The 16,615-nt window shown below is 48.2% G+C and overlaps 1 protein-coding gene across 4 annotated transcripts in view; it reads right to left on the bottom strand.

Moving 5' to 3' along the window:
* Nucleotides 1–1,089: 1,089 nt before the first annotated feature.
* The window catches only part of CLSTN1 (calsyntenin 1), a 47,078-nt gene continuing 31,552 nt past the window's right edge, over nt 1,090–16,615 (bottom strand). For 2 of the 4 annotated variants that reach the window (XM_060682420.2, XM_087878889.1), the window contains 10 exons: nt 15,939–16,101; nt 13,944–13,994; nt 11,095–11,252; nt 9,712–9,860; nt 8,305–8,531; nt 7,148–7,318; nt 6,286–6,431; nt 5,241–5,382; nt 4,044–4,228; nt 1,090–2,633 (listed from right to left, as the gene is read on the bottom strand). In XM_060682420.2, coding sequence (XP_060538403.2) covers nt 2,430–2,633; nt 4,044–4,228; nt 5,241–5,382; nt 6,286–6,431; nt 7,148–7,318; nt 8,305–8,531; nt 9,712–9,860; nt 11,095–11,252; nt 13,944–13,994; nt 15,939–16,101 — 1,596 coding nt within the window. In that variant the 3' untranslated portion in view covers nt 1,090–2,429. The remainder of the gene's footprint in view (nt 2,634–4,043; nt 4,229–5,240; nt 5,383–6,285; nt 6,432–7,147; nt 7,319–8,304; nt 8,532–9,711; nt 9,861–11,094; nt 11,253–13,943; nt 13,995–15,938; nt 16,102–16,615) is intronic. The other 2 variants (XM_087878890.1, XM_087878888.1) reach the window with 1 other exon arrangement.

A 16,615-nucleotide genomic window follows, 5' to 3' on the forward strand; every position in this document is an offset into this window, starting at 1 on the left:
GTCTCTCTCTTGCTTTGCCCCCTTTTCTGTTCCTTGCTTCCCGCTGTAAAAATTTAAAAACAAAACACAACTGTCTATACTTTTGCAGCTGAAATTCCTTCTCTCCTCCTTGCTTTTTTTTTGTGCTTTTGCCAGTTTTGGGGCAGATCTACCATGTCCCTGGAGAGAGAAGCCCTGAGTGCATGCGTGTGTGTTTTCTGTGCCTGATTAGAAACGAGGCTTTGCAACGTTCGTGACGGAGAAGAGCCGTAAAAGCAAATTATTTAGCAACTAACGGGGAGAAGATACCTTCCTTGCCCCCCCCCAACCCCCAAAAAACACCCTTTCCACCCCAAGAGAATGACATTTCCTGCCACTACCGGTGTGTAAATCCGCTTTGGGGGGAAATCTTTCTGCTTCTGGCACTAATCATCCAGGCAAGATTTTATGAAATGCTAGGTCTGTTTTTCATCTCTTGGATCAGGGGTCTCCAACCTTGGCAACTTTTAAGGCTTGTGGACTTCAACTCCCAGAATTCCTCAGTCAGCTTTGCTGACTGAGGAATTCTGGGAGTTGAAGTCCACAAGCCTTAAAAGTTGTCAAGGTTGGAGACCCCCCGTCTTGGACCACTCTTTTCAACGTCATCTGGAATGTTGATGCGATCACTTTGAGGGGGGGAAAGGAAGAGCCCCCCCCAATCCAATTCGGGGTATACAAAGACCCTCCCCCCTCTTCCCTCAATAAAAATAACAATAATAATTAAAAAAAAATAAGCCAGAGATAAAGAGACACCCACATCTCTCAAGTTAGTGTTGTAGTAGCTACAGGAATGAACAGGAGTGTTTTAAAGAAAGGAAAGAAAAAACAAAAACAAAAAACGAGGAATGGCGCCAGTACAGAAACCTCCCTCAGGAAGCTGAGGTGAACTTGGGACCGCGCAGCTTTCTGGATCTTGGCCTGGTTTGGGCTCAACTCCTGAGAAAAGTTGTAGTGTAAACCCCGGAGAGGGCCACGTTTAAAGGGCTCCTCCCTGCTTTCGAGACGACGACAACGACAGAAGCGGTTAGCCACCGAGCTTCCGAGGATAACAAACGGGAGTTGGATCCGAAGGCGGACGAGAGGATAAACCACCTTTCTTTCTTTCTTTCTTTTTTTCCCCCCCTTTTGGAAAGAAAGATGCATTTATTTTATTTTATTTTTTAAAAAAGGGGGGAAAAACCCCACCCACAGACCTCGTGTGTAATCGCAGTCAAGTCCGTCGGCTCGGGTGGTCGTTTCATTTCTCTGCACTACTTTAAAAACTTGTCCCTAAGGCTTCTTGCCCTTAGGAAAATTCTGGAAAAAAAAAACAAAACCTGAAATCGCTATGCCATGCTGCGTGATTTCTGCGTCATTATTGGGTTTTTTTTAAAACCTCCGCGCGGTCGTCGTCCCCTCCCCTCCCCTCCCTCCCTCCCTAACCCAGCCATGTTTTCACTACCACAAGTGACATAATTACATAGTTCCGACGTATTTACAAAATATTAAAAAGTCTTGGTTAAATCTCCTAAATATTGATTCCCCCCATTTTCTGCCATTTTACAACATGCACTAGGAGTCGGGAAGGAGAGGAAGGGGGGGGGAAGAGTTTGGAAGGAGGACCCGAGACAACTGAAAATCAGCTAAAATCAAACCACGATTTTTCTTTTTTTAAAAAAGAAAAAGACTAAATAATAATAATAAAAATAGGTTAGCTCTCAAGTCGACCAATGAGCAACGGGGTGGTTGTTTTTGTCCTTGCTTTCACCCCAGAAAAAAGAGGTGGGGAAGGGGAGGAAGAGGACATCCCCATATAAAATAATAAAAAGAAAATAAAAAATAGAAGTTAAGTCTTAAAGCGGAGGGAAAACCAGAAGGGGGAAGCATTAGATCCGGGCCTGTTTTAGAAGTGTTGAGAAGACACGCCTTTCCCAGCGGTTCATTAAAACAGCCTCCTCTTGCAAGCCGGAAACGGCGGCTGCTTTAAGAGCCACCCGTTATGGGGACGCGGGCCGGGAACGTCGCTCGCAAAAGGGGGCAGCCGAGATGACCGAGGCCCTTTGGAGGGAGATGTCTGGGGCCAGAAAGCACAAGGCTAAGGCCCTGCAAGTTAAAAAAAGAAAAGAAAAGGGAAATCATCACAATCCAGTCACTGGTGGGGGGATGGGGCCACCGAAAAGAGGAAGAGGTGCTAGCTACATTTCTACAGGCAGGGATTTGGGAAAGGATATGCCCGACACACGAAGGGGGGGAGGGAGGGAGGGAGAGGGTGGGAAAGGAAGGGGAGACTGGCCAACTCTAATGGGGCCAGGGAGACTGTCTGGCCCCTGGCCCCCCTGAAAGGAAGGGAAGTGGTTTGTCCTGGCGTTCTCCGGAGCGGAAGAACGAAACGAAAAGAAAAACCGACGAGGCGAGCAGGGAGCGTGTGGGGCTCAGTAGGGCAGGGTCGAGTCGTCCCACTCCAACTGCTGCTGCCGGTTGACGTGCTGGGGGTCCTCCTCCTGCTCGCCCCCCTCCTCCTCCTCCTCGCTGCTCTCCGATTCGGCGCTGGTGATGTCGTCTTCCTCGCCCCCGTCTTCGCTTTCCTCTTCCTCCTCCTCCTCTTCCTCCTCGCTGCTGTGCTGGTCCTCATAGGTCTGGGAAACAGAGAAGCACGGGGTCTCTCAAGGGTCTCTCCTGTTCGGGGGCACCCTTAAGAGAGAACTGTTCTGACCTAAGCTTCGCCAAAAAGCTTGAGGCAGAATCCTGGTCCGGACAAAACCCCTTTTATTAAAGGCGAATGTGAATTCCTCTCATTCCCCTTCAGCAAAGGCCTGGCATTCAGTCTTTCAAAGGTGAACTTATGACCACAGACCTTATCTGGCTTGGAAAGCTGCCATGTAAATATTTTCCAAAGGCAGTGCTGTGCAAGGAAAGAGATTCACGGACACATCTTCACACTCCTGAACCAACCGACCGAGCGAACGAATTGTTTCCTGCAAAAGTCCACTCCCCTTTTGCTCCTCTTTTATTTCCTATGGGAGGGGCCATTCATTGTCCACTTGTGGCTTTACTCCCAAGTCGACCCTGATTTCCTAGCTGTTCTTTTCTTCTGGCAGCTCTGCTCATGAACACACTGGGAACAGGGTCCAGCTGTTCCTCTGCCTCACTGTTGTCTAGCTCCCGAGGTAGCTGATAACTCCCAGATGGCCCTGGCCCCCTCTCTGCCTCCGATGCAGAGCCCTCGTCCGAGCCTTCCCCAGACTCCAGGACTGGCCCACGTTCTTCCCCAACCTCCTCACTGTCCGACTTGGCTGCCAGTTCTGCTGGCAGGCCACAAGAATCCCACGGCGGCAGTCACCTGCCCTTCTGCCCTACACCCGGAGATTCAACTCTTGGATGAGAGTCAAGTCTCATCTGAGAGCTAGGCTACGGGAGAAAAGGATGGAAAGGAGGATAGAGCATCACTAAGAGATATTTTGGGTGGTGGGTGTGAAAGGGGACGTGGGTGTTAGATACAGAGATGAGAATCAGGAACGGCTTTCCAACCAATAATACGGAGAGGAACTAGCCCAATTTTTGGATAATTTTCCCAACACAATGGGGTCCTTCCTTGCCTTTGAAGTTTCATATGAGGGAAGTCAGTCATGGAAACTGTAAAATAGGCTTACTGCTGCTTTTAAGAGCTGTGGTGGCGCAGTGGTTAGAATGCAGTACTGCAGGCTGACTCTGCCCACTGCTAGTAGTTCGATCCTTACCACCTCAAGGTTGACTCAGCCTTCCATCCTTCCGAGGTTGTTAAAATGAGGATCTGGATTGTTGGGGGTAAGAGGCTGATTCTGTAAATCGCTCAGAGGGCTGTAAAGCACTATAAAGTGGTGTATAAGTCTAAGGGCTATTGCTATTAAAGAAAATGGTAGGTCACTTCAAAAAGATGGGACCAAAATCCTCCCCCCCGCCGCCGCTACCTTTGACAGCTCCAACCAACCCAACTCAAAAGTTATAATGAGAGTATCGGTTTGTGACTCCAAACTTGGGATGAGCCGAGATCTCAACCAGCCTTTTACCTCCATGGGGTTAACCGTGATGGTCAAGGCAGAGTCGTCCCAGTCCATCTCGTTCTCCTTCCCGGAGTCCTGGTCCCGCATTGTCCGCTGGTGGGCTGCTCGGATCCGGAAGACTCCGAGGATGATCATGAAAACCAGGAAGCTGACGCACACCACGATCACCACCGTGGCGGTACTGGGAACCACTGGGGAAGAGCGTGTTCAGAGGAGGGAGGGAGTTAGGTGTGAAGGGAAGGCAAGCAATGCAGCAACGCATTTATTTTTTACCTGTTCTGGACGGGGGGAGTTTGAGGCAACTGATCTGGGGGAGCAAAATCTGCATGGATGTAAGAGGAGTAGCAGAACGGGCTAACTCATATACCAGGGATCTACCAGAAAATAAGCCCTAGCATGATTTATAGGATGCTCTTAATATAAGCCCTACCCCAAAAATAAGCCCCAGTTAAGATTGTCAGACAGACAGACGCATTTAGTATTGTATTTCCCCAAAAATAAGCCCTAACCAGAAAATAAGCCCTAATGTGTCATTTGGAACAAAAATTAATATAAGACACGGTCTTATTTTCGGGGAAACATGGTAGTTCCCAGCTTGCATATTCACACAGTGGTTCTGCAGAAGTCCGGAAACTCCACATAAATGAGCATCTTGCCTCGAGTAAGTTTCTAATTGCTACCCGTTCTCGAGAGCCGGAAAATTCCAAGACAGGAAGGGAGCAAACAATGTAATTTGCAGCGGTCCACTGTCCGTATATTTAGGTTTGCCATCATTTTTATGACACGGTGGCAACAAACAGGAGACTGACGTCTGAAGTTTGGTGATGGGACGTTCCTGAATATCCTCGTTTTTTTTCTATTCAATTTTCACAACAGATATGCTTCAGAAAGCTAGGGAGCTGTTCCTAATCCCGACAGGAAGGCCTAAATTTTAGCATCTTTTAAATGCTGCTTAGATGTAATTTGGTTTAAAAATGCTGTTTCCCAAACTTGGCAACTTTAAGACATGTGGACTTCAACTCCCAGAATTCCCTATAGCCAGCAGGGCTGGTTGGGGAATTCTGGGAGTTGAAGTCCACACGTCTGAAAGTGGCTTAGATTGAAAAACACTGGTTTAATGGCATCTCAACAGCTGCCTCTCCAAAAACTGAGGAGCTGTTGGAAATGGCAACGGGGAGATTTAAGGAAGGGATATGTCCTTACCAGAAAACCCTGGATGAGGGTTTGCGAGGTTGTGGCCGGAGAGGTCAACGAAGGAATGATGGACAGGCTGCACAAACTGGGGCTGCTGAGCAGCAATATGGCTGGCATGTTCCATGACGTTAGCCGTGTGGATGACGTTTACCTGGCACATACAAGATTAGAGAAAGGGGAACACAAGAGTTTTTAGGAAACCAGCAGCAGAAACCTGATTTGTGTGTGCGCCTTGCTGACTGGTCTATACGTCCTGATCTGAGGGTCCGCTTCCCAAAATTAACTTCAAATGGTCACTAAATGAACTGTTATTAAGTCGAGGATTATCTGCATGGGATTATTAGTCCTATCAGGAAGGAGGCCACTCCAGGATTCCAGAGGTGCTGCTTTTTGTTGTTGTTGTGGGGTAAAGGAACAGAAACTTTGCCCCCCTCTTATACCCAGTGCACTCGAGGATGGTTACTGTATTTTTTGGACTATAAGACGCACCTAAATTTAGAAGAGGAAAACAACAAAAAGGTTTTTGGGCTCCGCACACCCCATTTTCAGGCCTTTTCCAGCCTTTTTTCTGCCCATTTTTGGGGCTTTTTTCGGCCCGTTTTTGAGGCCTTTTTTTGGCCTGTTTTCGAGGCTTTTTTTGGAAAATGAAAGGGCGGAAAAAAGCCTCGTAAACAGGCCAAAAAATGCCTCGAAAACGGGCTGAAAAAAGGCCCAGGAAAGGCTGAAAAATGGGGCGTGCGGAGGCCAAAAACGGCTGGTGGGTAGGCAGGGCTTTGGCAATATTCGGTCTATAAGATGCACAGACATTTTCACCCATTTTTGGGAGACAAAAAAGTGCGTCTTACAGTCCGAAAAATACGGTATTTTAAACTCCTTTCTCACAGGATTAACTGGTGGTTTCTCCTCCTGCATTCATCTCCGGTATTCCTCCATTAAAGACAAGTCTACTTCTGCCCCATCAACAGGTCACAATACATCCAAACGGGGAAAGCCCAGATTCACAAAACCCAAAAGTCCTGAAGCTTGTATCAGTAGAGGAGACTCCTTCACTTACTTCCACCTTAAATTCATTGCTAACGTAGCGTCCGTTGAGCTCCGAGCACACCAGCTTGAACTTCCGGTCAAAGAGCGAGACAGCGTGCCAGTTACGGTAACGGATCAAGTGCAAAACTTCCTCGTAGCTGGCCATGGTGTCCACCCCTGCGGAGAACAGACACAGGGTCAGCTAAAAATCGATGCTGGTTAGGAGGCCGTGTTTCACAAAAACCGGTTGTCGCAGATTGCAAGCCATGATTTAGGACCTAGAACAGTGATGGCGAACTTTTTTGGCGTCGAGGGCCCAAAACACACGCACGCAACCCCAAAACGCAATACGAGCGCCCCTGTGCATGTCCCCTACCCCCACACGCATGTGCCCCACCCCCAGCACACGCATCCCCCATGCATATGCCCCCCCAGCCATTTTTGGCTTCCAGGTTGGTGCAGGTGGCTTTCCAGGCCCAAAATGGGGCGGGGGGGGGGCTCGTGACCCTCCCGTGCCCCGTTTTGGCTTTGGCAAAATTGGGCACAGGGGGAAGGCCACACATGCGTGAAACCCCAAAATGCAAGGCGAGTGCCCTGTGCATGCGCCCTGCCTCCTCCCCGCACATGTACGCGTGGCCCCATGCGCCCTGCCACCTATGCATACGTGGCAGTGACCCAAATATCAGCTGGCTGGCATGCAGCATGCGTACATGTGCAGTGGAGCTGGGCTCGGGCAACGGCTGGCATGTCCGCAGAGAGGGCTCTGCGTCACACCTGTGGCACGCGTGCGATAGGTTCGCCATCACGGACCTAGAATGTCCTGGAAAGATAGTTATGGCTTAGTGCAACGTGTAAATCTTCTCCAAGGGGTGAAGGGACAGGGAGGGCCGTACCAGTAAGGACGAGGCCAAGGCTTGAGCTGCTCATTTCCATTCCTTTCTGTTGCAGCCGTACCAGGTCGACTTCCAGGCTCTCTTGGTCCCTGTTCAGTTCCTCCCCCAAGACCGAAACCTCACAAGTATCCAAATTATGCATGATTTCTTCGGACACCAAAGATTCTTGGACTGGAAAGGAGAAGAAAAGGGAAAACTGATCAGGAAGAAGGAAATAAGAAATGGCTTTTAGGTTTTGGCATGACATCGCCCATCCATCCCTCAAGTTGTTTCCCTGACTGGAATCTTTGCCTATAAAATCTGGGCTGCCTACGATGGAGGCTGGATGTTTTCCTCTGTTCATCTATCCTGTCCCGACTGCCAAATACACAACGTTCTTTTATATTTATTTGTAGGCTGCCTTTATCACTTGTACAAATTAGGTAGCAAACATATCCAACACATGTCCCTCTTCCTATTTTCTTCTACCACAACCACCCTGTGAGGTGGGTTGGGCTGAGAGAGAAGGAGTAGCCCAAAGTCAGCCAGCTGGCTTTCACGGCTAAGGCAGGACTTGAACTCAGAGTTTTCCGCTTTCTAGTCTGGTGTCTTAACCACTAGTTCTTTCTTTCTTTCTTTCTTTCTTTCTTTCTTTCTTTCTTTCTTTCTTTCTTTCTTTCTTTCTTTCTTTCTTTCTTCTTTCTTTCTTTCTTTCTTTCTTTCTTTCTTTCTTTCTTTCTTTCTTTCTTCCTTCCTTCCTTCCTTCCTTCTTTTTTTCTTTCTTTTCCTGTTTCTTTCTTTCTTTCCTTCCTTCTCTTTCCTTTCTTTCTTTTTTCCTTCCTTCCTTCCTTCCTCTTTCTCTTTCCTTCCTTCCTTCTTTCTTTCCTGTCTCTTCCTTCCTTTCTTTCTTCCTTCCTTCCTTTCTTTCTCCCTCCCTTCCATTCCATTAACTGTTGAATCTGACGCAGCATCCACTCACCCCCAATTTTCAGTGCAGAATAAAAGGAGACAGCAAAAAAATAAAGCTCAGCCGAAGAGAAAACATTCCAAAAATTAACTTCCGCTTCCATTTTATGGAGAAGATGCTGCTTTGCTCCATTCTGGAGAAAAGCGGCCACTTCAGAAATGAACAGGGCTCCGGGCAGCCTTTCCCTTCCTGCTCCGTCCATGTTTCTCACCTGTAGGGTCCTCTTCTCCCTCTCCTTCAGGCTCCACCTCCCGTGTGATGGTGCTGATGATCCGAAGCTCGGGGAAGAGAGACACGCCCTCGGGGCTCTCAAACTCCGAAGCCGAACGGGCAAAGTGGTTGATGCCGCTCAGGCTGATTTTGGGCTCCTCGGGTTGCAAGACCATGATGTAGCCTTCCACAAGCGGAATGGCGATGCAGGCTTCGTTGTCGGCACACCTGGGGAGAGAAGGTGTGGTTTGCCATCAGCAGGGTGGTGGGTTTCCATCAGAGAGTACGCGCAGAGCTTGGGTCTCTCTAACGCTAGACCAGTGTTTCTCAACCTAGGTAACTTTAAGGCAGGTGGACTTCAATTCCCAGAATTCCATAGACAGCATGTGGAATGTCTTAAAATTGCTTAGGTTGAACAAAACTGTGCTACAACTTCAACACCTTCAACATAATCCTCCAATCCTGAGCTTGGTTATTACTCTTCACATTATCAAATCGTCTTCTTTTAATGACCCTTGTGGGGTGGAGTCTGGGCAACTGAATGGAGCTGACTGTTTACTGGCCGGATGCCCTTCCTGTCGCCAATGCAGAGTTTTTTTCCAGCAGATATATATTCTCAGTTTGCCCAGAGAGAAATATCTGCCTCTACTTAGGATCAAATTCTATGCTACGCTACGCTACGCAGTAATGGTTTTCACTTACCTTCGCTACCGGTTTGGAACTGTGAGCACATGTGCGCGTGCCCTTGCTTCGTTCGCGCGTGGCGCTTCTGCGCAGACCATCCATGATGATGTCCGGGCAAGTGGGTGGAGCCTCCCGCTGCCGCTACCGGTTCACCCGAACCGGGGCGAACCGTTAGAAACCCACCACTGATGCTATGCTATGCTGCATTCTATTTTCTATACTATCCTATCTCATGCCATCCCATCCCACCCCACCCTAAACTTCCGGTCTCTCTAAAAGGAGAGAACGAGGCCACAAGGCAAACGTCCTGCCCCACAATAACCAAGCACCCTGAGTCAACCCTGTGTCAGCGCTTCGACACTGGCATAGAGCGCAGAGGAGAGAGAGAGATAAGCTCTGAACTTTTGCCTGCTAAATCCCTTTGAAGTCGGGTTGTCGTGGAAATGAAGGGGGGAGACATTCCTGGGAAATCACGAGACAATAAGTCTGAAGAATGACTTGGAAGATAGCCAATGAGAAGCAGAGATTTGGGATCGGAAAGGGAGGCGTTTGGGGGGCAAAAGGTCAGTCTTGTCCACATCGAGTCATGATCTGGTGGCTGTGCTCAATTAAAGAAAAGATTTCCTTAAAGATTGGCAATTTGGAAATTCATTTATTTTGAGATAGCAGCGAAGTCTGACACCCTGGTTGCGTCTCCTCTTCCCTGCATGCCACAAAGACTCACTTCACCGTGCTTGTGATTTTGATCCGTCGGATGCCGGGTGTAGGGAACTGACGCGAATTCACGTATGAGATGCGTTGCATGGTTTTGTCGAACCTCTCGAGGTCGTCCCCTTCTAAACTCAGGGCTGACTGGCTGGGGTTCATGTGGATCTGAAAAGAGGAGAAACCGTAGGTTGCTAGGAAGGGAAGAAAACCTTTCTGGTAAATCAAACCACGCGCGGAGTGTTAATAATGCTAGTTTGCTGCTGTAGGTAGAAGAACAGAAGCTGAAAAAAGCCTGCCGGAATTTGTCCGTTCCTCTCTCATATTGTGCAAAGCGGGGCATTGCGATTCTCTTTCTTAGCTTTACTTCGTTCCCAAAGCCGAGTCTGCATTTAAAATATCTTTTATCCTGCATCTCCTCCTCCCTCTAAAGGGCGAACCGGTCCAAACCGACAGGATTTCACCCCTCTTCAGAATGCAAATCAGGGAAACCTCAGAGACTTTCTCTATGCAACTCCATCATGTATTGACTATATATACCAGTGATGGCGAACCTTTTCGGCACCGAGTGCCCAAACCAGCTTTGAATTTGTAAATAATTTCATGTTTGCTCATCAAGGATGTAATTGTGACGTGCTTTTTTTTTGGCCCCACATTTGCCGTCAGCTAAATAAACAAATGGCAAGGCTGCTAAAATGTAAGAAAACAGGAGTGTTTAAGCAGCGCGCGCAGCGAGGAACATTTTAAACTTGAACTATTTGCTGGTCCTTCGCTTGGCCCAGAGATGCTAGGAGTTGGCAGCCCAGCCAATCGGGAGGAGGAAGCGGGTTCTCTTTGCCTTTGCAAAGGCCCACAATTGGGCCCCTTCCATAGCAGCATTCTGAGAGTGTCTGTTATGGCCTGTCAAAGCCGAATCAGAGGAGGAGGAGGAAACGTGGGAGTCAGGGTCAGCATTAGGGCAACCTGGGAGCTCCGAGGGGGAAGAGGGAATGGAGCTGGCAGAGAGAGAGAGACAGAGGCGGAGCCTGGGCTATCCGTCAGCCCTCAGGTGGAGAGTCAACAGCTAAGTCTGGAGGTGGTTGATGAGGAAGAGGAGGAACAGCTGGGAACAGCCTGACGCGTGGATGTGCAGAAGGCAGAGGAGAGGAGAGGAGTGGAAATCTATGGGCTGGTCCTTGGGACGGAAGAGCCACCGCTGCTAGCGAAACCTCACCCTAGCTCTGGGGATAAAAGGCAGGGGGCGGAGATGAATAGATGTGGCAGACAACTATTCATCTTCCAGCTGGACAGACTTGTTAGCCTGCGCTGAGAGAGAAACTTTTTGCTGGGGCTCCTAATAAAGGAATATTTGAGTTAACTGCGGAGGGTTTGTTGTGTTTGGAGAGCTGGGACAGAACAGTACCTTGAGGCCCTTCGCGGTGCCATCCGTGGTGGGCAAGTCCAGGCCTTCCTTGCAGGTATACAGACAATCGATCACTTTCTTGCTTTCCAGTTTCCCCGAGCGGATGGTCAAGCCGGCCAGGTTGCCGCGGAAGAACTGAGCCATTCGCTGGTCGCCACCTTGAGGAAGGAAGGAAGGAAAAACAGCCGTATTTAGTCTTGGCGCTCGACGGCCTCTCCGGCCCGGTGTCACTCACGCAACGTGCTCAGGTTTGCTTTCTGACGGCATGCAGTTAGTCAGTTGCCCGTTCCGGAGGTCGACTCGCAGTTATGCTCAAGCGCGAGATGGGGAAGGAACGGAAAATAAAACGGATGCTCGTTCATGCAGTGAGGGGCCGGGATGGGATGAGCGAGCTTTGTTGTGGAATCAAGGGGACTTTAAAAGGACACCTGTCGGGCGGCCTTTATTTTAAGATAGCTTGTCTAAAATAGATGATTGGAAAGGGAGGCCTTCCCCCCCCCTTCCCCCCCCCCAGCAAGAATCAAAGGTCCAGGTTGAAGACAGCAGTGAAAGCCAGGATTACAGGAGGACCAGATGGGGATTGCTAAATTTTCACCCTGTGATCGATTGCTGAATTCTACTCCTTGCGAGGGGGTTGTACTGAAATATTCCTGGGGGTCATATCAATTGCTCTAGACCGGCATTTCTCAACTGTGGCAACTTTTAAGATGTGTGGACTTCAACTCCCAGAATTCCCCAGCCAGATATTCTGGGAGTTAAAGCCCAAACATCTTAAGAGTTGCTAAGGTTGAAAAACACAGATGAAGCCTAGGAAAACCTATCCAAATCTAGAACTCTTTCCTGTTCTAGTAAGGTAAAAGTTTCCCTCGCACGTATGTGCCAGTCGTTCCCGACTCTAGGGGGCGGTGCTCCTCTCCGTTTCAAAGCCGAAGAGCCAACGCTGTCCAAAGACGTCTCTGTGGTCATGTGACCGGCATGACTCAACGCCAAAGGCGCACGGAACGCTGTTACCTTCCCACCAAAGGGGGTCCCTATTTTTCTACTTGCATTTTTTTTTACTTGCTTTCGAACTGCTAGGTTGGCAGAAGCCGGGACAAGTAACAGGAGCTCACCCCGTTATGCAGCACTAGGGATTCGAACCGCTGAACTGCCGACCTTTCGATCGACAATCTTAGTCTTAGCCACTGAGCCACTGTGTCCCCGTTCTAGTAGTTCTCTCCTATTACCCCCATTGATAAAAATCCACACGCAAAATAAGTACTTTTTGAAACAAATACTTTTGTAAGCAAATGTATGTCGCTTTCACTGAAATCCCATCTTCTCAGCAACTTTCATCTAACTTCCTTTCCTTTGGCTTTCGGTTTCACTGTTTAAGTTGACGATAATAATAAAAAGATGCCTCTGTGCTGGATATTTTAAATTAAAGCAAGAATGATTCAGTGGCCTCAACCGGGAAGTTAAAGGTAGCAAGTCATATCCTCCAAAACTAGACAGGTGAGTCAGCAGGGAACGCAGCCATCTGCTCATCGGCCTGCGACGCACTAAGAGGAGCCAAAAAAAAAAAAAAAAGAAGAAGAAGAAAAATTGGACGTGAACCATTCTATGACTTCACCGCTAATCCTCACCAGCCTGTAAAATCCTATTTGAAAAGGTTTGCTTGCATTGACAGAATGGGTTCGTGAGAAAGGCCAAAAGGTGAGGTTTGCCTCTGATTTTAAAAGGGGAGTGGGGGGGGGGAAGGAAAACGTTTTCCATTTTGTGCACACCTCTGCAATTTATCCTGTTCTCTCTTCTCTTTTATGGATCGGTTAGATCCTGCTTTTTCTCCAAAGGAAGCTTCCTTAGGATCTGCCTTCCCTAGGCCTCCCCCAAGAATGAGCCTGTGACAGAGGTTGAGCTAAGAGACCGAGATGGGTCAGCGGCTTTCCATGGCTGGAGAGCCCTCACTGGACAGGAAATGAATTACGGAGACATTGCTTCGGGTTGGCTGTTTTAATTCCAAAAGGAAGCGAACGATGGGCCAATGAGAAGTCACTGTCCATGATAGGTCCCACCTTGCGGGAGCCACCATCCACTTGGGGAGATTTCTCAACCATGGTTCGTAAGAGCCATGATGGCACAGTGGTTAGAATGCGATATTGCAGGCTGACTCTGCCCACTGCTAGGAGTTCGATCCTGACTGGCTCAAGGTGGACTCAGTCTTCCGTCCTTCCGAGGTCAGTAAAATGAGGACCCAGATTATTGAGGGCAATAGGCTGACTCTGTAAACCGCTTAGAGAAGGCTGTAAAGCACTGCGAAGCAGTATATAAATGCTATTCCTTCCTTCCTTCCTCCCTCCCTTCCCAATGGTTAGAATGCAGTATTGCAGGCTAACTCTGCCCACTGCCAGGAGTTCGATCCTGACCAGCTCAAGGTGGACTCAGTCTTCCATCCTTCCACAGTCGGTAAAATGAGGACCCAGATTATTGAGGGCAATAGTTTTACTCTGTTAACCGCTTACAGAGGGCTGTGAAGCACTGCGAAGTGGTATATAATTCTAAGGGCTATTGCTAGTTCATTTCAAGGCCACCTTCACGGCTTATCAACTTGCATATGAATGGGTGATGAGGGGTTATTGCTAAAAGAGGGGAGGGGAGGAGAAACCAAAGAGGAAGTGAATATATATACATATATATATGTAAGAAAAGTGCAATGGGAAAAAAAAAATACAAGCTCGGCAACGTGATTATGTGTCCCTCCAATGGCCGGAGTAATGCAATGCTGGCCGATCATGCTACATGTGATGAAGCCACAGCTTGCCTTGGACATGAAAGCATTAAAAAAAGAGAAAAATTAGACTGCCAGCAACCTGTAGGGTTCTCGGTCGCTTGGTCGGTGTCATTCTCATTTCCCGTATATTCTGCGGAGAAGCAAGAAACAGGGAGGAGGAGAAGAAAAAAGAGGAACGGAGGGGTTAGGTAGGGCCTGGATATTTTAACCTGTCGCAGTTCAAGGCCCGGATGGGGTCACCCACCTGGAATTCCAGTTTGTCCAATTCCAGGGACACAGAAGAAGGGCCTTCTCCGTGGTGGGCCCCCCCCTCTGGAACATCATCCCTGCAGAAATTAGCCTGGCCCCCATTTTGACAGGCTCTAAAGATTTGGTTCTGCCAGCGGGGCCTGGGGAATCCAGAGTGGGATGGAGCCCATCAAGTGGATTATTTAATCATGTGCTGTCGCCAATGGGTGGGAGGTCATTTTTTTTTAAATTACCGTATTTTTTGGAGTATAAGACGCATCTTTTTCTCCCAAAAAAGAGGGTGAAAATCTGGGTGCGTCTTATACTCTGAATGTAGCCCTGTCCAGCTTCTCAAACGGAGGTTTCAGAGGTTGAAAAAAAGCATCAGAAATGAAGCTTCAGAAAAGAAGCCCCCAAACAGAGCTTCAGAGGCTTTTATTCTGAAGCTGTTTCGGAGGCTTTCAGAGGCAGAAAAGGAAGTTTTTTCTGAAACAGAGTTTCAGAAGTTTCAGAGGCAGAAAAAAAAGCAAGGCACAGAGTTCACAACCAAGGAACCTGTTGCTAAAATTCACCTCTGGGAACAGCTGATTGGGGGTATTCCTGGAGGCCGATCCACCTGCCAATCAGCTTTTTTCTTATTTTCCTCCCCAAAAACTAAGGTGCATCTTATACTCCGAAAAATACAGTAATTCATTTTTTTTCAATATTGTGTTTTTATTGGTTGTAAGCCGCCGAGAATCGCCGTGAGCGAGTAAGGGGACTATATTGATTTTCGAAATATATAAAAATAAAAATAGCTCAGCAAAGTTTGCAAGGCCTTTGTGGGGGGGGGGGGGGGGCGACACTCCATCCCCTGATCTAATTCTGAAGGACAAGCCAAAAAGCGTCTTAAACGCAAAGATGAATTTTCGGAGCCGTTTTTCCCTCCGTGACGTCGCTGCTTTCCTCTTTCTGATAAAGTCTGAAGGAGAGCTAAACCTAATCTCCCTATTGACTTATACAAATTCAATTACGGTTATCAAATTCCTGCGTGAGCCTCGGATGGCACCTCGCGCACAACAGCAATGGAGAGCGAAGGATTACGGAAAAGAAAAGGGACATTTCCCCCACTAACCTGATTTAAAAAAAAAAAAAGTCCTTAAAAGCAGTCCTTAAAAAACTGTGCCATTAGGGGATTTTTTATTTTTTATAAAAAAGGAAGAATTACAGTGCAAAAACATTGGTGTGGCGCTTGCCTTCTTAAAACTAATCCGAGCATCCATTTTCTGAGGATGCCGATGAGGGGAAAAGCCTTTGGGCATCTCTGATCTTGTGACTCAGCCTTATGCAGCCCCGGGGGAACGGCTGTTTTAACTTGCTTTGAATGTTAGTTAAACTATTGGGCTGCTACATTTTTACAGGAGGGGCCGCCTTAACAAGCCGCCATTACGTAACAGCCATTCAGTGAGTTATCCTGGCAAACATCCCAACTCTTATCATGGGAAAGGCAGAGCCAGCGAGAAAATTCTCACAAGACTTTCTGGTTTTATAATCTGTCTGAGTTCCCGGCCCAGTTCAAGTTCTTCAGTCCACCAACAGCTCTCAAGGTGACAATAAGTTGTTTCTTTAGAATTGTTCAAGCAACTATCTGAGCTGGAGAGTACCAGGAAAAGGAGTGGCTTGTGTCGTCTGATGTCTCATTAAACTCGAGCTACTCTTTTGAACGTCTTTGGTTCAACCAACCCTATTGGCTCCTGCCACGGAGATCCGATTGGATGAGTTGAAGGCCATTTGACATCACCCCCACCCCCAATGGGAGTCCGTCCCACAAAAGAGCCAGTAAGACAAAATTTAGGCCGTCGCTTACCTTGCCAGCAAGCTCCAACTACCAGCTGCGATTCTATCTTGGAGGGATGGAGCGGATAATCCTCGGTCACCGGGAAGGGGTCGAAGGAAACGCCGTCGACGTAGAGCGTGGCCGCCGGAAACTCTACATTGAGGATGTAGTGGTGCCATTCCTGATCACAAACCTGGAAGGGGAGCCAAGCGTTTAATTATTCCCAAAGGATGGGACTCATTCCTAGCTTTACCTGTGAAAGATTCATAGCTGTCATGGCCAACTGGCTGTGCTCGCAGCCAAACCATAGGAACCAGGGAGGGGCATGATTGGAATGTATGGGTGGCTGGGAGGGAATTGAGGAATTCATGTGAACCGTCGGTAGCCGGGGAGAATCTCGACACCTCAAGGTCGACCGATGAGAATCTTCTGATCCGAGCAGACTGTTTCCCAAAACAAAAGGATTGCGCTGGATTGGTGGACAATGGACAGTGGGCGGCCCAGGTGGAGAAAAAGGGAGGATTTTAACTATGCAGTTTTCCCAGGAAAACTTCAGAACTGGCTTCGCTACTTCTGTGCCTGTATGGCTCTATCAGTAAAGTTATACTCTTGGTAAAATAATGTCCCAGGAGTTTCTTTTGCTGCGTACGCCAATGGGACAGTTGACATTAGCTTTAGCTAGATCTTAACAGGTAAAGTGGACAGTG

Source organism: Pantherophis guttatus, chromosome 15, assembly GCF_059756535.1.
Source record: "Pantherophis guttatus breed Tessera chromosome 15, ASM5975653v1, whole genome shotgun sequence".
Classification (NCBI taxonomy): domain Eukaryota; kingdom Metazoa; phylum Chordata; class Lepidosauria; order Squamata; family Colubridae; genus Pantherophis; species Pantherophis guttatus.